This window comes from Heloderma suspectum, chromosome 3 (genome assembly GCF_057233095.1).
Source record: "Heloderma suspectum isolate Gila_16-S chromosome 3, 16-S_ref, whole genome shotgun sequence".
Classification (NCBI taxonomy): Eukaryota; Metazoa; Chordata; class Lepidosauria; order Squamata; family Helodermatidae; genus Heloderma; species Heloderma suspectum.
The window spans coordinates 228,608,400-228,627,417 of record NC_139460.1 but is presented as its reverse complement, the minus strand read 5'-3'; the positions used below and the strand labels follow the sequence as shown (position 1 = coordinate 228,627,417).

The following is a 19,018-nucleotide window of genomic DNA, read 5'->3' as shown; positions in this document are numbered from 1 at the left end:
TCACTGGTGGAGGAAGTTGGGGCCAGTATAGACGTAGTGCTGGGCAGAGGGTGTTATGGTGGTGGGAGGCGACGACATCAGGAGAGGGGAAGGCGAGACACCTGTGTGCTCTATCCCCTTCCAGTCCGCCTTCCAGCCTCAGTGATTTTGGTGGCTTGCCTGCAGTCCCCTCTAGCCTGAAGGTGCTGCTGATGAATGCCACGTCAGCTACTCAAAAAGGTAACATCTTTTCTGAGCTTATAGCTGAAGAACATGCCGACCTGGCTTGTGTTGCCGAAACCTGGTTGGATGAACAGGGAGGAGTCAGTCTCCCCCAAATGTGTCCACCAGGATTTCCTGTGCAGCACCAAGCTCAACTAGAGGGGCGGGGAGGGAGGGTAGCCTTGGTCTATAGGGTCTCTATCCCCATGGTCAGATTCTCTATCCAACATTCAGCCAGTTTTGAGTGTCTGTATCTGGTGTTGGGCACCTGAGACAGGGTAGGGATTCTGTTGGTGTACTGCCCACCTTGCTGCCCAACAGTAGGAGTGCACGAAAGCCACTTACCTGGTCTCGCAGCTTGTTCACGGTGGGGGGGAGGCACTTCGCTGCTCCCCCCGAAGTTCAGGCCGGGGGGGAAGGCTTCCTGCCTCGCCCGGCCAAAATTCAGGCCGGGGGGGAGGCTTTCCGCCTCGCCCGGCCGAAATTCAGGCCGGGGAGGAGGCGCCTCACCTCGCCCGGCCGCGAAATAAAAAGTAAAAAAAAAAACCCGCCCCCGTGATAGGCTACGTGACGATTAACGTAGCCTATCATGACTAGATCTGCAAAGTCAGCCGTGATAGGCGACGTTAATCGTCACGTAGCCTATCACGGGGCCGTTTTTTTTTTTTTTTTACTTTTATTGGAATGGCGGCGGCAGCAGCCGGTCGAAAGACCGGCTGCCGCCTTTGCCCCTGTCGAAGACCTGCCGAACCGCCGCCGGGACCCGCCACTGGGAGGGACATTCGGGAAAGGTAAGTCCCGTCCCGGGGGGGGGTGCGGGGGGCGGGGGGCGGAGAATTTCTCCCCGAAACTACTTCGGGGGGCCGAACACGTTGGCGCTTGGCCCCCCGAAGTTTCGGGGAGAAATTCTCCCCCATCCCTACCCAACAGTCTCCCTGTCTTAGCTGACTGAGATAGTCTTGAGCGTAATGTTGAGGACCCCAAAGCTTATGGTCTTGGGGGACTTTAACATTCATGCTGCGACTACTTTGTCGGGAGTGGCTCAGGACTTCATGGTAGGGATGTTAGAGAATTCCGCCATGGATCCCAGGGGGGCTGAATTCCAGTGAATTCGGCCCCCTGGAATCCATGGCGGAACGGAGCCTCCCGCCCCTCCACCCCGCGAAAGCCCCACGAAACGGAGCCTACCTGGCTGCAGCTCCGGCAGCGGCGGTGGCTCCGGCTGCTGCCGGGCTGCTGCAGCCGCAAATGGCAGCTGTCATAGTGGCCGCCATTTGCATCCCTACGCCGGCCCCATGCTACGTCCCTACCGCTGGTCCCTACGCCGGCCATTTGCATTCCTGCTTTAGTCCTGATAGGCTACATAAATATTTATGTAGCCTATCACTGCTAAAGCAGGAATGCAAATGGCGTAGGGAACGCCATTTGCATCCCTGCTTTAGCCGTGATAGGCTACGTAAATATTTACGTAGCCTGTAACGGGCCGGCGCAGGGATGCAAATGGTGTCCCCTACTCAGGACGCCATTTGCATCCACACCAGCCCGGCAGTGGCTGGAGGCCCCGTTGCGGGCTGGCCCGGCCAGCGGCTCCACGGCCTGGCCACAGAGTGGAGCCAGCCGGGCAGGATTCCGGGGGGGAGAAATGGATTGTCTCCCCCCACCTGCGGAACCCGGCAGAGCCAGGTAAGCAGGGTTTCGTACACCCTTACTTCATGGCCGCCATGTCAACCATGGGCCTGTCAAATAATATCTTGCCCAACACATGTGGCAGGACACACTTTGGACCTGGTTTTCTGTGCTGGATTGGGAGAAAATGATCTGTGGGTGGAGGAGCCAGTGATGACTCCTTGGGCATGGATAGAACATTATCCATTCAGTTTTGACCTTCAGGCCACCTGTAACCGCCGTAGGGGTGGGGGACCAAATTTGATGGTCTGCCCCCAGAGACTGATGGATTTTTGAGGTCTCTTGGCGGTTTTCCTGCAGGCTTAGCTGGTGGTTCTGCCGAGGTCCTGGTCACTGCTTGGAATGAGGAGATGACCCAGGCTATTGATACGATTGCTCCCAAATGTCCTTGACCTAGTCGTAGAACTGTGTCAGCTCCTTGGTATTCTGAGCTGCTGACGGCAATGAAACAACTGTGTTGATGATTAGAGAGCAAAAGGCAAAAGACTTGGAACAAATATGATCGAACACAGGTAAGAATCCACTTGCAATCTTATTCTGTGGTGGTGATGGCAGCGAAGAAATCCTACTTCACCACCACCATCGCATCTGCTCAGTGTTGTCCAGCAGAGCTCTTTCATATATGGTTAAAGGCCTCTTGGGTATAGGCCTTGGAACACAAGAACTCAAACCCTCAAAGGCTCGCTGTGAACAATTTGCCAGACACTTTGCACATAAAATCGCTCACATTCGCGCTGACTTGGATGACATTATTTTAACAGAGTCTGGTATGGACAGGGCTGATACCTTTTGGCTTGTGCAACCTGAGGATGTGGACAAACTGCTGAGAGGACTGAGGCCTATTACTTGCCCTTTAGATCCTTGTCCATCCTGGCTTGTGAAATCTGCCAGAGCCGGGCTGGATATCTGGACCTCGGAGGTGGTAAATGCCTCCTTGAGAAATGGCAAGGTCCCCGAAGCTTTGAAAGGAGCTGTGGTGAGGCCCTTGCTGAAGAAACCAAATTTAGATTCCATGGTTCCAGTTAATTACTGCCCTGTGTCAAATGCCATTTTGGGGCAAGGTGCTAGAGTGTGTGGTGGCCTCACAACTCCAAGCCGTTTTGGATGAAAGTAATTATGGCTGGTGCTCCTGTCGAAGCCCAGGTCACTCTGTGGAATGCAGAGATGACTTGGGCGGTTGACACGATCGCGCCCAAACACCCTCTCCCTCTGAGCAGAGCCTGGCCAGCTCCTTGGTATACACCTGAGCGGAGGTCAATGAAGCAAGAGGGGAGACGGCTAGAACGCAGGTGGAGGAAAACTCGTGCTGAGTCTGACCGAACACAGGTAAGAGCTCGCTATCGAGCCTACTCTGTGGCGGAGAGGGTGACAAAGAGATAATTCTTTTCCACCAGCATTGCATCTTCTCAGTGTCATCCAGCAGAGATTTTCTGAGTGGTTCGTGGCCTGTTACATTCTGGGCCAGGGAGAGAGATGGTGGAACCCTCGGTGGCATGCTGTGATGAGTTTGCAAGGTACTTTGAAGATAAAGTCGCTCAGATTCGTCATGAATTGGACACCACGATTAATGAAGAAGTTCCATTGGTAGAGGCGTTCAGAGCACCATCTGGTCCAGTTTTATTGGATGAGTTTCAGTTATTGAGGTCTGAGGATGCAGACAAGGTGCCTGGCCAAGTCCGATCGACCACTTGTGCGCTTGACCCTTGCCCTTCATGGCTTATTAAATCAAACAAGGAGAGGATGTCCGGCTGGGTCCAGGAGGTTGTAAATTCCTCCTTGAGAGAGGGAGTGGTGCTTGTCGCTTTAAAAGAGGCAGTAATTAGACCACTCCTGGAAAAGCCTAACCTGGACCCAGAGGATGTTAACAATTATAGGCCAGTGGCCAACATCCCCTTCCTGGGCAAGGTGCTTGAGCGGGTGGTTACAGGACAGCTCCAGGCACTCTTGAATGAAACAGATTATCTAGATCCCTTTCAATCGGGCTTCAGGCCTGGTTTTGGAACAGAAACTGCCTTGGTCACCCTGTGGGATGACCTCTGCCGGGAGAGGGACAGGGAGAGTGCTACCCTGTTGATTCTCCTGGACCTCTCAGTGGCTTTCAATACCATCGACCATGGTATCCTTCTGGATAGGTTGTCTGGGTTGAGAGTTGGAGGCACTGCACTGCAGTGGTTCCGCTCCTACTTGGATGGCCGATTCCAGAAGGTGGTGCTGGGGGATTATTGCTCTGTGCCATGGCATTTGTGCCATGGGGTTCCACAGGGTTTTATCACCCATGCTGTTCAACATCTCCATGAAACCGCTGGGGGAGGTTATCCAAAGGTGTGGGCTGAGTTGCCATCAATATGCGGAGAACACCCAGCTCTACCTCTCTTTCTCATCAAACCCAGGTGAGGCAGTGGCTGTTCTGAATCAGTGCCTGGGCACGGTAATGGACTGGATGAGGGCCAATAAACTGAAACTCAATCCAGACAAGATGGAGGTACTGTTGGTGGGTGGTTCATCTGCCTGGCTAGGTGATATTCAACCCGTTCTGGAGGGGGTTGCACTCCCCCTAAAGGATCAGGTTCGTAGTTTGGGAGTGCTCTTGGATCCAGAACTGTCACTTCAGGCACAGGTGAACTCAGTGGCATGGAGCACTTTTCATCAGCTTAGGCTGGTATACCAATCCTTATCTGGACAGAGATAGCCTAGCTACAGTTATCCATGCTCTGAGAACTTCTCGTCTGGACTACTGTGATGTATTATACGTGGGGCTGCCTTTGAAAACGGTCCGGAAACTTCAGCTGGTCCAAAATAGAGGAGCAAGATTGTTAACGGGGACTGGCCAGCGAGCTCATATTACACCAGTACTTTTTCAGCTGCACTGGCTGCCAGTCCATTTTCGGGCCCGATTCAAAGTGCTGGTATTAACATTTAAAGCCCTTAATGGCTTGGGACCAAGTTATCTGAAGGATCGCCTCCTCCCATATGTGCCTGCCCGGACCTTAAGATCTTCCTCAGCGGCCCTTCTTCGTGAGCCCCTGCCAAAGGAAGTGAGGCGGGTGGCTACTAGGAGGAGGGCCTTTTCTGCTGTGGCACCCCGGCTGTGGAATGAGCTCCCTAGTGAGGTTCGCCTGGCACCTACATTATATTCCTTTTGGCACCAGGTGAAGACCTTTTTATTTTCCGAGGCATTTTAGCATTTTAGCTTTCTAGACTTTTAGCTTGCTGTTTTAAATCTGTATTTTAAATTCCTGCACTGCTGCTAGGTTTTATTGTGGTTTTATTGTTATATTGTGGTTTTAATGTTCTATATATTTTAAATTGTTTTATTTGTGTGCTATTTGGTTTTAATTTTTGTAAACCACCCAGAGAGCTTCGGCTATTGGGCAGTATAGAAATGAAATAAAAATAAATACATACATACATACATACATACATACATACATAATTTAGATCCATCCTAATCAGGTTTCAGGCCTGGTTATGGGATGGAAACAGCCTTGGTCACCCTGGTTGATGACTTACACTGGGGAATGGATGGGCGGGGGGAGTGCTACCCTGTTGGCCATGGTATCCTTCTGGATCGTTTATCTGGATTGGGCTTGGGAGGTACAGTTTTAAAGTGGTTATGGTCCTTTCTGGAAGAGTGGTCTCAGAAAGTGGTGCTGGGGGACTTCAGTTCCACCCCATGGCCATTAGCCTGTGGGGTGCCTCAAGGTTCTATCTTGTCCTCCATGCTTTTTAACGTCTACATGAAACCGCTGGGGGAAGTCATCAGGAGGTTTGGGCTGAAATGTCATCAATATGCAGATGATACTCAGCTCTATCTCTCATTTCCATCTGCACATCCCAGGGAGGCTGTGGAACTCTTGAACCCGTGTCTGGAGGCTGTTTTGGGATGGATATAGGGATGTACGAAACCACTTACCTGTTTCGTAAGTGGCATCTGTGGTGGGGGGGGAGGCGCTCTGTCCCTCCCCCGGAATCCGCCCCGGCCGGCTCCGCTCCGTGGCAACTCCGCGGAGCCACTGGCTGGGTGCATCCACAGCCGGATATCCGGCTGCAGCAGGTCTGCAGATGCAAATGGCGGCCAGAATAGCGGCCGCCATTTGCGTCCCTTCGCTGAGCCGTGATAGGCTACGTAAATATTTATGTAGCCTATCATGGCGAAGAGCGGGGACGCAAATTCACTGGAATTCGGCCTCCCTGGGTTCTCTGACATCCCTAGATGGATGAGGGTGAACAAGGTGAAACTTAATCCAGATGAGGTACTGTGGGTTGGGAAACCAACTACTTCAGATGGAGGTTCACAACTGGTTTTAGATGGAGTTGCACTCCCCCTGAAAGACCAAGCCGCAAATGGCTGCATTAAGCTTAAAATAAGACCTTTACGGCCGCAAATGGCATAGCGAACAGCACTTGTGTCGGTAGTCAATCAGTCCAGCCAGCAATACGGCAATGGTGGCTGTATCGCTGGCGCTTCGGAGCCAGCCAACGGGGAGGATCTGGCCATTGAGGATTCCTCCGGGAGGTGGAGGTAAGTCTTCTGATCCTCCATGGACTGCCTCACTGGGGTCCATGGAGGATTTCTCCGCCATCCCTATCAGTGAGTATAGAATAGAATGAAAAGAGATGCGACAAGGGCTATGCATTTGTTGGGAGTCTGATTGGAACATTAAAATAGGTCAAGAATACCTGGCAAAAATGTGGGGAAAATTCCCTTTTAAAGCTACGTCAGTTAAATGTACAGAGATATTGCTTAAAATATTACAAAAATAGTATTTAATGCCATTTGAAATAGCAGAGATAGATAAGTCTTACCACTGTGCTGGAGAAGCTGTGGAGTTCAGGGAATCTGTGCTTATTTGTGGTGGGATTGTGATCGTATCCAAAGATTTTGGACGGAAATCTTTCAAGAAATATCTATCATAATTGAAACAACAGTAGTTAAAACACCAGAATTGGCATTACTTAACAAATTTGATGGTCAAAATCAAACTTTGTTATATAAAAAGCAAACAGAATATTTTTTTAATAGCAGCACATATGCTGATAGCCAAATGTTGGAAGGAGGCAAAAGGCTTAAATATAAGGAGATGGTACAACACAGCATGGGAAATAGCACTCTCAGAGAAACATACCCGATGTTTGAGAATGTTAAGAGGGCAAAAGAAAAAAGACACTTTTGTAACAGAATGGCAGTGTTTTACCACATATTCAAACAAAATAACAGCATCAACACAGGTCCCAACTGCTTTTAATAACCTATGGTTGCAATAACATTTAACCTAAAGAATACTTTCTCTGGAGATAAAATAACAAACAAATAATATCAGACCTGTTGTTGTTATAGTTTAAAGAGAGTATAAAGTCAGTCGATCAGTAAGGAATAAAGTTAAGAAGACAGAAGCATACTCACACATGAATTTGTATGGAGAATATGGATGATTGGCTGATTGAATTATGTATTATGTTGTATGCTGAAATGGAAAATCAATAAAAATTAGAAAAGAAAAAAAGAAAAGAGACAGTATTCTCTCCATGCACCAGCATGGTCGCACTCCAAACCACCCAATGCTTTGCTTGACCTGGTCTTTCTTTGCTGTAAATACATCCAGATAACAGAATCACAGGATTGGAAAAGGCCTACAAGACCGACCATCAAGTCCAACCCCCTGCTCAGTGCAGGAAGCCTGATTCCCAGGCAGTCCCATCCAAATACTAACCAGGGCTGACCCTGCTTAGCTTCCAAGATCAGATGAGATCAGGCACATCCAGCCCTTTGCTCATCAGATCTGGATCTGTCCCTTGGCAGCAGCTAATTTTGGTTTCCTTCCTGGATCCTCACTGGTTTCTGCATATACTACCCAGCATTCCACCCTCTTGAATGGATACCTCAAAAAGTGAAGGACCCTGTTCTTTGGGATTATTCTTACTGTGTGTTGCTGTCTTCTAGTAAACTTCTAGGAAGCTCCCTGACAATGTTGGCTCAAATCCTGCTAGTACTCATTATATCTCTGCTTCAGCTACTGCCCAGTGCTAAGAACCATTTACCATGTGGTTGCTGTCACCTTGAAGAAAGCCAGTTATCTGTACCCTCCAGTCACACAGTTTGATAACAGTTACACCCATATGAATTGCAAGCATTTCAGCTCCTCCGGAACACAGGAAGAAAATAGGAAGCTGCCTTATACTGAATTGGGTCATTGGTCCCTCTAGCTTGGTATTGTCAATACCGACTGGCAATGGCTCTACAGAGTTTCAGGCAGGAGTCTTTCCTAGCCCTGCCTTGAGCTGTGGGTATTAAACCCGGGCCCTTCTGCGTGCAAAGCATGTGCTCTGCCACTGAGTTGCACTGAGTCCCTTTGGATTCTGCAGTGTACTGGCTTTGCTCCTGTTGGGTGGATTCTGCAGACTTGCGGACCAGTTTTCTAACTTTCCTGAATTTTGTGCAAATTTCGTCATAGAAAAATACACAAAATCAAAGAATGGCCAAAAATATGCATTTCCCTCACAGGCTTAAGTGTGAAAATGTGCATTTGGGGGGAATTCGCACATTTTTGTAAGTGTGCATTTGAGCAAATTTGGAAACAAAAACAAAAAAATCCAATTCTGTTGATGGGCTGCTGATGGAACGAAAGACACCTGACAATCCATAAAACACAGACAGAACTGAGTTTACACAATCCATAAATCCCTATTTAGCATAACTGAAGGCATGGTGTGTTTTTCTCCATTGTTGATTGTAGTTAACAAGTAAATGGCCCAAATGTAAACCTCCCACAAATTCATATCTACAGGAGTGAATATCTGTCTATATATGGAAGCAATAGACATGATGAATCTGTGAAACCTCTTTTTTCCAACCATAACTTGTATTAGGTGCTTAAAAATAAGTCAGAGTTCTGGTTAGCTCAAGTAAAGTTGTGATTTAATTTGAAAGGTACAATGCATCTCATAGCCTGTATTTTGTCTTGCCTGTTTAAAGCTGTGTGATTAATCTGCATCTGGCAGATTTTCATGTGGTTTTTGTGTCAGGTTTTTAAAAGAACATTATCAGTTTATTGTACACAGTGGCACTAGCCCAGTACAGAAATCCTTTCTGTAAGTGAGGCTCAGGGCAGCTTTTAAAATAAGTAGTACAGATAAATGTCCTGGCTTCTTTTGACCATGCTGCAGTGTGACCAAGAGATGGAGCAATACACAGGCTGGCCTTCACCTTTGCTGTTCATATCTGTACCTATTCAAGTTTTCAGCAGTTCATGCAGAACGTAGGGGAGGGGTCTTTCACTTTTTATTGTACAACCAGGAACAGGTGGTCACCAGAAAGAGATTTAAGGTCACTGATAGACACCTGGCAACTGTATTTGTTGACCCCTTTCTCTTCTTGGGGATGAACAATGGAGTTAAATGGGGCATTGAAGCCGGGATAGATAAAATACCATATGCATTAAAAATATTAATATATTGGCATTCTGTTAAAAGAAAAGAAGGTTGCATTCCTATAACCACTTACCTAGGAGTAAGCCCCATTGAACTCATTGGATCTTCTGAGTACAGATGCATTGTAAAGAAGAAATTGTTCATGAGTATATTTGCTGAATTTAGTACTGCTAACTTTTTTATTTTTAAGGAGAAAGATATTTATCCTCTTGATTGACTTTGGGATAAATAAATAGTTTTCTTTCTACTCCCACCTACAGCTGGACCGTTGGAGCTGCCTCTTTTTGACTTGATACCATCTCAGAAACAGGTGGTTTTTAATGGCGACCGCTTGCCATTTCAGTGCACAGCAACATACCTTGATAATACTACACAAGTGCATTGGTACCTTGATGGTCGCCTAGTTGAAACTGATGATGAAAGCGGCGTGTTTGTGGAGGACAGCATAACACATGACTGCAGTCTAATTACACGGTACTGTATTGATATGTTGTATATTCTATAGAATATGATTTTAGCAATATAGTGAATGGTGGTGACTGGAAAGGTTTGCTCCCATCATGAGATAGGTAGATAAATATTTAAGAAACCATCTTTCTGAGATGCTGACACTTCTACAAGTATGAACTGGGACCTAAATATTACTAGACTATTACTAGGTTTTTTCCCCCCATTCACTTGGTGAATTTGGGAACTACCTGCACTGTAAGGTAATGTTAAATATAGGTTTGGTTATTGGAAAGGTGTATTTGAAAGATAACCCAAAGGTGTTTGTACACTCCTAAGTGCTTAACAGAGGTATGATGTGTGAAGGGAGTAACTTCTCTTCAGAATGATTCCTGGAACACTCAGTTCATTTGCTAATGAATTACAGTTCTGCACCCTCATGCGTCAAATGTCTGCTGGAAAGTTTCATTTAAATATAGTAACCCGAAGGGCAAAGATTTCCACAGAAGGCTCACTAATTTTATGATTCGAAAATCCATATTAGTGTAGGCCGACTGAAAGGTCACAAAAATTTGTTTGTAAGCTTGAGAGTTCCAATTCTTGTCATCAGGGATTTTTCTTATGGCCAACATGGCTGCCTTTGCTTTTTGTGTGATTTTTATGATAGCATTTTAAGGGTTTAAACTAGAATTATGGGTGAGTTTGTTGACAAAACATCTCTCATTGGTTATGTGTTACAGTCATAATGGATACTATTTATTTAAATAAAGAAATATACACATACAGAGGCCATGATAATGGTGTGAAGGCAATAATATGAATCTACTGTTGAATCTTGCTCTGCAAGCTTTCTTGATGAGACTACTTGGGCACTACATGTTATCTGAAAAATGGGGCTACAGTTGCGTTGCATCTGAAAAATTACAGATTTTTCAAGTTGCGTTTCAGTTGCATCTGAAAAATGGGGCCACAGAACCAAACATGGACTCAAACACAATCGATGGTCTGATGTCCATAATTTCCGAGCTTGCAATGTAATTTGTGCTATAAAATTGCATTCTCAAAATGCATACATTTGAAAATTTGCAGGAAAAATGTGTACGTTTGAGATATGTGCATAAACACTTTAGTCAATGGGACAAAAATGTGTACATTCCAAAAATGCTTACAATTGATGCAAAAATGTGGGAAATGCATACAAAAATATGGATGAATTTTTTGTACACAAAACAAAGCTTGCGATTTGAGATGGACACAAGTTGGAACAAGGTCCAAGGTGGAAATCGGGGGACTTAAGGCTTGAATTTTGCTGAGTGAGTCGCACATTCCTATAAAGCAGAGGTGGGCAACTTGTTGTTGAACTTTAACTCCCATCAGCCCTCTCCAGCATAGCCTATGGTGAGACATGATGGGAGTTGCAGTCAACAATATTGGGGGAGGGGGACACTAATGGTAACCTAGCTGGGACCTACAAAAACCTGGAACTGGTCCTGTTAGCTTGTGCAAGCCTTCTTATTTTCCTTTATCTCTGTAATCGATTTAGACCCACAAACCATTCTTCCATTAATGCCATTTTACCAGAAGTACTGCTGGAATTGTCAAAATGAGGAGGCATTAACAAAACTAATTGTTGTGCATCATTTAGAACTTTGTGGGGTTTAAAATTCATTCTTAATGTATCTTCTTCTTGCTTAGTTCAATCCATATGAGATGTCTTGGGTAGAAAGATGTGGAAGAGTCCTGCTGTTGCACCTGCTAGTAATGCCTAGGCAGCCCAATTCTCAAAGCCACATGCATTGGCAGCAACCAAAATTAATGTGTTCAGCGCCTGAATCCACATGCTTTATGAAGTTCATATTGAACATCACAGTTCCAGAGCTATGCAGCCCTACCAGGTTGCTTTAATTTTTGTGTGTTTATTTTATATCATGGAACAAGTGTTATCTAGTTCCTTTTTCATCTGTAGGATATTGAAATGATAAGATATACTGTTGAATTTTATCCTTTATTATGCAGCAATGTTACAGTATACAAAATTTTACAGTATACAAAATTGACTTGATGCTTTTTAAAAAGATCAAAAGGGGGGTGTATTTAATATTTCAAGATTTTAACTGAATCACAATTTTTAAAAAAATCCATATTATGGCTGTGTGCTGCTTCGGTCTGAATTCCGAATTCCAAAGTGGATCGGGATGATTCGGACAGAATCGGTCCAGTACTAGCGTGGGTTGTGATGAGCCTGAAGTGGGCCAGATCAATCTGAAGCTCTTCAGACCGCTTCAGACCAATCTGGACAGCTGCCCACCCAGCTATGTGGGTTGGGGGGTCCCTGCACAGCCCTAATCAATATGTATAAGACAGTGCTGATTGTTTAATTTGTTATATCAGCCACCTGCTGCTTAAATTACTGGGGAATCCTGCCCTCCCTTCCCATTTTTCCTTTGCAACATCATAAAACTAAACATGCAGATGCGATCAAATTTTCCGTAGCTTTATAACAAATGTGAAGTTTTAACAGGGCTTTTTCATTGTTGTTGTTGTTGCCCTTTCAGTACTCATGCAGTTACTGCATATATCTCACATGCAATACAATATTGTGAAATAGCATTGCTGTTGAAAATTATGCTGACTGTATTTTAAAAGACGAAGTATCCAGCATAACTCAAACTTTTGAATAACTGCAGTGTTTGTGAGCCTTGCAAAAATAATATCCATCAACCAGAGTCAGGGAGGGAAGGGCCAGTACAATGGGCCTTTTGGGGGTTTGGGTGAACACCTCATTCCTGTTTGCTGGGTTCCCAGAAGAATTGCAGAACACGCACACACACAGCTAAACAGGCCTGTGAATTTAGGAGGGCCATATTTGCTCAGCCTTAACTATAGCTGTCTATATCATCAAACTAATGTGTGTGTAACTATCAGAGTAAATGTTGTCATAGAAACTACAGCAGTATTCGGCACTCCGGTGTTTAACAATACATATAGCGGTGTTTTTGAAGTGACCTTTCAGCACAGGCATAATGCTCAGTCTTTCCAAAGCTACCTACTGCATATTTTAAGAGAATTACTAAATGTGTCCATATAACCTGATTGTTCTGGACATGCATTTTCAATTCAACACAATTATCCTGTATAAACATTCCAATTTTATTATCTTTACTTTGTAAAGGTAAAATATTCAAGCACATTACTAACTTTCCTTAAGATATGGGAGTAAAACCCCGACCTAAACATTTTTGACTGTGCTAATGAAACTAATTTATAAAGCCATGTTCTGCCCCATGACATTTTTCTTGGCAGCAATTGTTTCCATATGGGAGACTCAAGAATATGTTTTCAATTTTGTTCCTAGCTCACATTTTCTGTGTTTGGCCAATAACAACATTATTTGAATTAAGTTGAACTTTTCAAATTATTCTTACATAGTTTTTATAGTCACATATGAAAGTATACATATAATAAGGAACTAATTTCCTACAGTCATTGTAATGGTGTATTTCAACCGTTAGTTAACCATGTATTTTCTATAAGATTTGAAAATAATGTGTTTATCTGACATATGCAGTAGACATGCTCCCAGGAGCTGAGATTAGCTGAAGTCTCTGAACGCTTGACTACCATGTGCTTTCAAATACATTATTGCCTTTGAAAACTGTGGAAAGTACATGGCTAGTCCATTGTGGAAATACAAGGCCCCACCTTTGCCATAATGCATGAAGTAGTCTACATGGGTATTGAGAAGAGCAAACCATTTCATAACCAATGGTTATGAAGGTATGTTGGCACATTTTTGTTTTTGCTAATAGGTATGTTGGCATTCATATCTATATGCAGTTCTTCACGAAATTATATTGGTATTAGGAAATATAGATAGGTAATATTTTAACACAGGAACAATAAATAAAGGTAATAAATAAATAATATTGTGTTAACACAGTATTCTATCCCTAAAAAATGTGGCCTTCTCACTGAAAGTTCTCAAATATAAAACAATATTCTGCAATATAGATGGTGGCAGCCATGCATCTAGAATATGTAATAATAGGTTGAATCCAGATGTAGGTGTGTGGCACAGGGCTGGGCTGGCACAGAGAAAGGCAAAATGGCTGGGGGCAGGGCAGTGATGACAGTGGGCCTATCCATGTCCCACTGATGTCATCTGTCCCATGGAGAGCTTGGTAGGGGGGCAATTCAGGCCCCCAACTGGTTATAGTTCTGCACCTCTGACTTAAAACAATTCCTCTCATCCCCTTTTCCTTACAAGCAATGCTGTAGAGGGCCAGCCCAAGACATTTTGCTGCCTTATGCAGAACAGCAAATGTTAAGGAGGCCGGTGACTATCTCAAAAGAATGTTGCCCTAAATAACACAGTTTGCTGCCCTTTCATGGCTCCCAAAGTCAGGTGCCTGAGACGGCTGCCTCACTCTGTCTAACAATAAGGCCACAGTGCTGAAGTTTTTGTTGTTTTTACCAAACTTTCAATTTACCAGGGCCTCCTCGGACCAAATAAGCTTGCTTCAGAGTGGGGTAAGGGCAAGCCAATAGCCAACTTGGTGGCTGATAACTTGGCATGGCTCTGTGAGATTGTGATATTTTTTGAAGAGATCTGTTCCAAAGGACTAACAGGAATAGTTAAGAATTTAGCTTGCCCTATCTTATGATAAATCACAGGTTTAAAAAACAGCACCTCTGATTTAATCTCACCATGCGTATCAGCTGAAAACAAGATGTGTGTCGCGTGTACAAGAGAGAGATAAAGACACCATTGCCACTGAAGAATGGCAGCTTTTTATACCTACATGCTCCAAGGCTGATTCCATGTCCATCACAGCTATATGAATAAATGATGCTTGCTTCCCAGTGATAGGGAACTGTAATAAGAATTGTGATCAGAGAGCTCTTGATCAAAGATAACAAGACCTTGCCAAAGTCATGTTGTTGCAAAGGGTTGTGTGGTATTATTTGTCCATATTGATACGTCCTTAAGTTTCTCAGGTACAATGAAGTTTTAGTTGTTCTTTCTAGTAGAGGAAAAATAGAGTGCTCTTTCAACCAGTTCCAGCAACTGTGACTGCTCAGGCAAGGATAATTATTTCAATAAACATTAAAGAGGTTAGTCATGTTATATTTTGCAGCACATTTGATGGTTTTCCAAGTCAGGAACCATAGTCGATAATATTAAAGGCATGCCAGGTTTTTGGGTTAGCATCTTCACAGGCTATTCGAGCTTTGTGCTAGCAGGCTGTCAACAAAACTGACAATATATCATGTCTCAGAGATGACAGTCCTTTGTACAGATTTGAAATGGAGAAACTATAATATGCACCTAAAGAAATATGAAAGATGTGTTATACACCCTGTCTTTGATGGTCTGCATTGAAGGTCTGCTAGCAAGATAAAAAAAAAATGTCAAGCATTACAATCCAATAAAAAATTAAAACAACCAGCATTTGTGGGATAAGTGATCAAAGTTCAGTCAAGAGGGACATGTCTAGCAGAATAGATGTTCTTTGTTGAGCTGCCGAAACTTGGTAAATGAATGAAAAGTGGCCAGCGCAAATGGCTCAAGCACCCAAAGGCCAGATCTTGTTTTTGTGTGATATAAATATTGTTTAATGGCCAATAACAATCCAGAATGTGGAACAACTGTCAATAGAAATCGTAAATACTTGTAGACAGATATAAAGTTGGCTCAGTAAAAGGACAGCTGTCCTGCCACATCAGACAGTGCTGCTAAAAAAAGAAGAAAAAAAGACAGATATCTGGGTAAATGATTAAAAAAAACCCAACACAAGATCTATAGTGACTTATGCTGAAAATACATAAGTCAAAATTAGGTTTGTATTGGGGCAATTGAGAATGAAGATGAGGCATTAGGCACCATTTGCAGCTCTATCAGTTTTAAAGACAGTAGTGATAATATTACTGCCTCATAGAATGCATAGTATGCATTCTCTGAGTATGCAACAATGAAGAATTCTTCATTAAAGTTTATATTTATTATTCTTTTGTATTAGGGCAGTAGAGCAGTCCATAGCTTGATACATCCTTTTCTACAGGATGCTGGACAAGACCAGCTTTGCTAACATTATTCAAGGTAGACGGGGGTGCGTTCCATGACTTAGTAAATGACTGCCCTAGCTCTGAGAGCAGGGGGCATCTTCCCAACAATGGAATGAGAAGTGTGTTGGAGTACTACCTGGATTTTCATAGAATTGGCTTTGGTCCATCAGGGACATGCAGCAGGAAAAGCTGAGTGTACCATATCTTTAAAATATTGTATTCACAGGTCTGGTCACATAGCACTTAAAAGGAACATACTTTCCAGGTTTGGTGAGGGGAGTAGAACTGAACATCATCAAACTGGCAGGGGCTGCTCAACCAATGGGAGATGCTTGTTTCTTGCCCCTGTCCAGGCTGCCCTCGGCTACTACATTATTTTGAATGGAGAGTAACTAATTCACAATCCCATTCCAGCAAACTATCACAGAGTTAGAGCTCCCTGCATTTCCCCAATGTGTGCACTTTTACCTGAAGAAGCCAAAATCCCCAGTTCTCAAGTGCAGCATCTGATGGCTCCCCCTGAGAGCATCCTCACCCCCAGTTTTGCCCCATTCCAGCAAACTGTGACAGAGCTATAGCTTCCATCACCCCCTTTTTCCTTCTCCGGGTACTTTCTCCCTGCTGCCAATGAAAGGCTTATCCACTCCATGATCCTGATACCTCAGCTGATCGCTACTGCAATAAAGCCCTAAGGTGCATTTGTTTAATGCCAAAGGAACAAGTATAAGCTCACTGTTCCCTCACTTTTCCAAGAAGAATTCAAAATACCCGGCACTGCACCTCATTTACAATGTGGTCTGAAGGCACATGAAGCAGCCACCTTGCTGAAGCTAAGCAGGTCTGAGTCTGGTCAGTGCTTGGAAAGGAGACCACCTGGGAACCACATGTAGCCCTCTTGAGTTCCAGAATGGAAGAAAGGGTATATATAACTAAATGTAAGTTGCAGTAAAAAAAAATTAAACCATAGAAACAACCTAGTCTAACAAAAATCTAACCCAGAATAAAATCAGCAACAGCATAAAACCTTCTAATCTGCGTTCAGTTTGGACTCATCACTGCCTCTGCTCCTAGAGATAATGGAACATCTGGAGCTGGAAGGTGTGACCTCTGTTTCCCTCAATTCTGTAGGCTACCCAAGTGGCACATTTTCCAGAATGGTATTTTAGGAGGCTTGGTAATGTGTACTGCCTGCCCTTGAGCCCCTCATGTGCCAGGGATGGCAGTGAGGTCTTACTCCAACATGACACCACATCTCAAAGTGCTATAATTCTGAAACTAAACTATACAGGTTTGGTCCTTAGTGAATACAACATAATTCAGCATCTAGGTACAGTTTGGGCAAGACTGAGCTTCAGCAACAGGCCAAGTTGCCAAATGAAAGTCTGCATTACAATGATGCAACACAGAATAATTTGAAAATTAATTAGTGTAGTGAACTCTGTTGGCTGCCTTTTTCTAGCTGCTCCCAAAGGCATGCAATCAAATAATCAAAGACTATCATAAGGAGATTAGCAGTTTGTATTCATCATCTTAGAAGTATTTTACTTAACAAACCTTTGGAGTAGGTTTTCCATTTGTTAGACACGTTGTTGCTTTAGGTTTGTTGTTGCAGCTTGGGACCTACACTGGATGTTATGGGCAGGATTATTAGGTCGAGAGAGAAATGGGCTGGATCGAAGAAAGTTCCTCATGGAGGGCTTGTAAAGTAGCCTAAAGAGCTGGAAGCAGTCCTGAAAAGCAGCTGAATTTCACTTGTCCTCTAGGATTTCTAGTGCTCCCTCCACTTCATCCACACCATGAACATGTGTTCAGAGCTGAATTGACTGCATGAACATTCAAACAGTGGCAGGAAGCAGCAAAGTGTCTAGAAGTGTGAATGAAGCAGCATTCGACGTAAGAGATCTGCCTGTGCACATCCTCTGTGATCTTGCAAGGCGATCCTGGGGTTCACCTCTTGTATCCTGTAGCTTAGGCCTGCTCTGTGTACATTTTTCATACTACCCAACCTTGCTGCCTCCATTGAATCTTCTAGTAGCCGACCATCACAGTTATTCCATGTGGTTCAAAGTCTGGTAACATTTACTCTGTTGAATAGGGGCTAGAACCCACAGAATCTCGCTGTGATCAATTTGTAGGGATGTGCGAATTGTGTACCTTCCATGCCGCTTGACTTCTGCAGTTTGCGGCCAGTGCTCCGTACTGTAGTTCACAAGCCCCCGGAATTCTCCTCTTTTTTTTCCGCTCCGAAAATTACGAAGATAAATCCATACCGACAGCCATAATTCCGGTGCCCAGCTATCTCTGTGAGTTTGCATAACTTCCGTAAGAAAGGCTACTTTACGTAGATATTTACGTATTTTTCCCCCTGCCCTGAGACATGCAGTAATTACTTTCAGCCAAAACACTTCCTCCTCCTAGGGGCTTCCCAAAACAAGGCTGTCCTGGGTGTGCCCATGCACTCTTTGTTTAAAGCAATGCTGTTTAAAAGAAACAAAAACCTTTTAAAATGACCATGCTGGTCCGGAGCCCTGCACGAGGTATTATTCTCCCTGCTAAGCTTTATATCTCCACATACAGCGTTGCTGTTGATGTTGTGAGGCTAAAATGGAGAGGAGAACCAACTCTGTGCATGTCTACTCAGAAGTAAGTCTTATTGAGTTCAATGTGACTTCCTCCTACACATGTCAGCACCCCACTTGCCCCCAGCTCAGCTTTGTGTTTCCACATCCAACTCATTATCAATCCTGTTAGTTATCTCACTGGGTGACTTTGGGCTAGACTCTAACCACTACACCATACTTCTGTTATGAAACTCATGAAGAAAAAGAGACAGTCTAATGGAAAGTTCTTTCTGAAGCAGTCACACTTGTACAAATACAGCGTGAAGGGAAAGATCAGCAACCTTCTCTTTGTTGAGAGAAACAATGGGCGCCGCCATTTGCGTACGTGCGTTTTTTTTCTTTTAAATCAGCCGTGATAGGCTACATAAACATTTACGTAGCCTATCACGGTGTTTTTTAAAAATCTAGCCGTGATAGGCTACATAAATCTTTACGTAGCCTATCATGTTTTTTTTTTTTTAACTGGAAATGGCAGCAGCGGCAGCCGGTCGGAAGAACCGCTGCCAAACCGCCGCCGAACCGCAGCCACCGCCACCAGGAAAATCCGCCCAAGGTAAGTCCCGTCCCGG

The 19,018-nt window shown here is 44.3% G+C and overlaps 1 protein-coding gene across 1 annotated transcript in view; it reads left to right on the top strand.

Annotated features, from left to right (window-relative positions):
- Positions 1-19,018, top strand: part of ADGRA1 (adhesion G protein-coupled receptor A1) — a 554,873-nt gene that overhangs the window by 249,727 nt on the left and 286,128 nt on the right. The window contains exon 7 of the mRNA XM_084845922.1: positions 9,576-9,789. Within this exon, the coding sequence (XP_084702048.1) occupies positions 9,576-9,789 (214 nt within the window). The remainder of the gene's footprint in view (positions 1-9,575; positions 9,790-19,018) is intronic.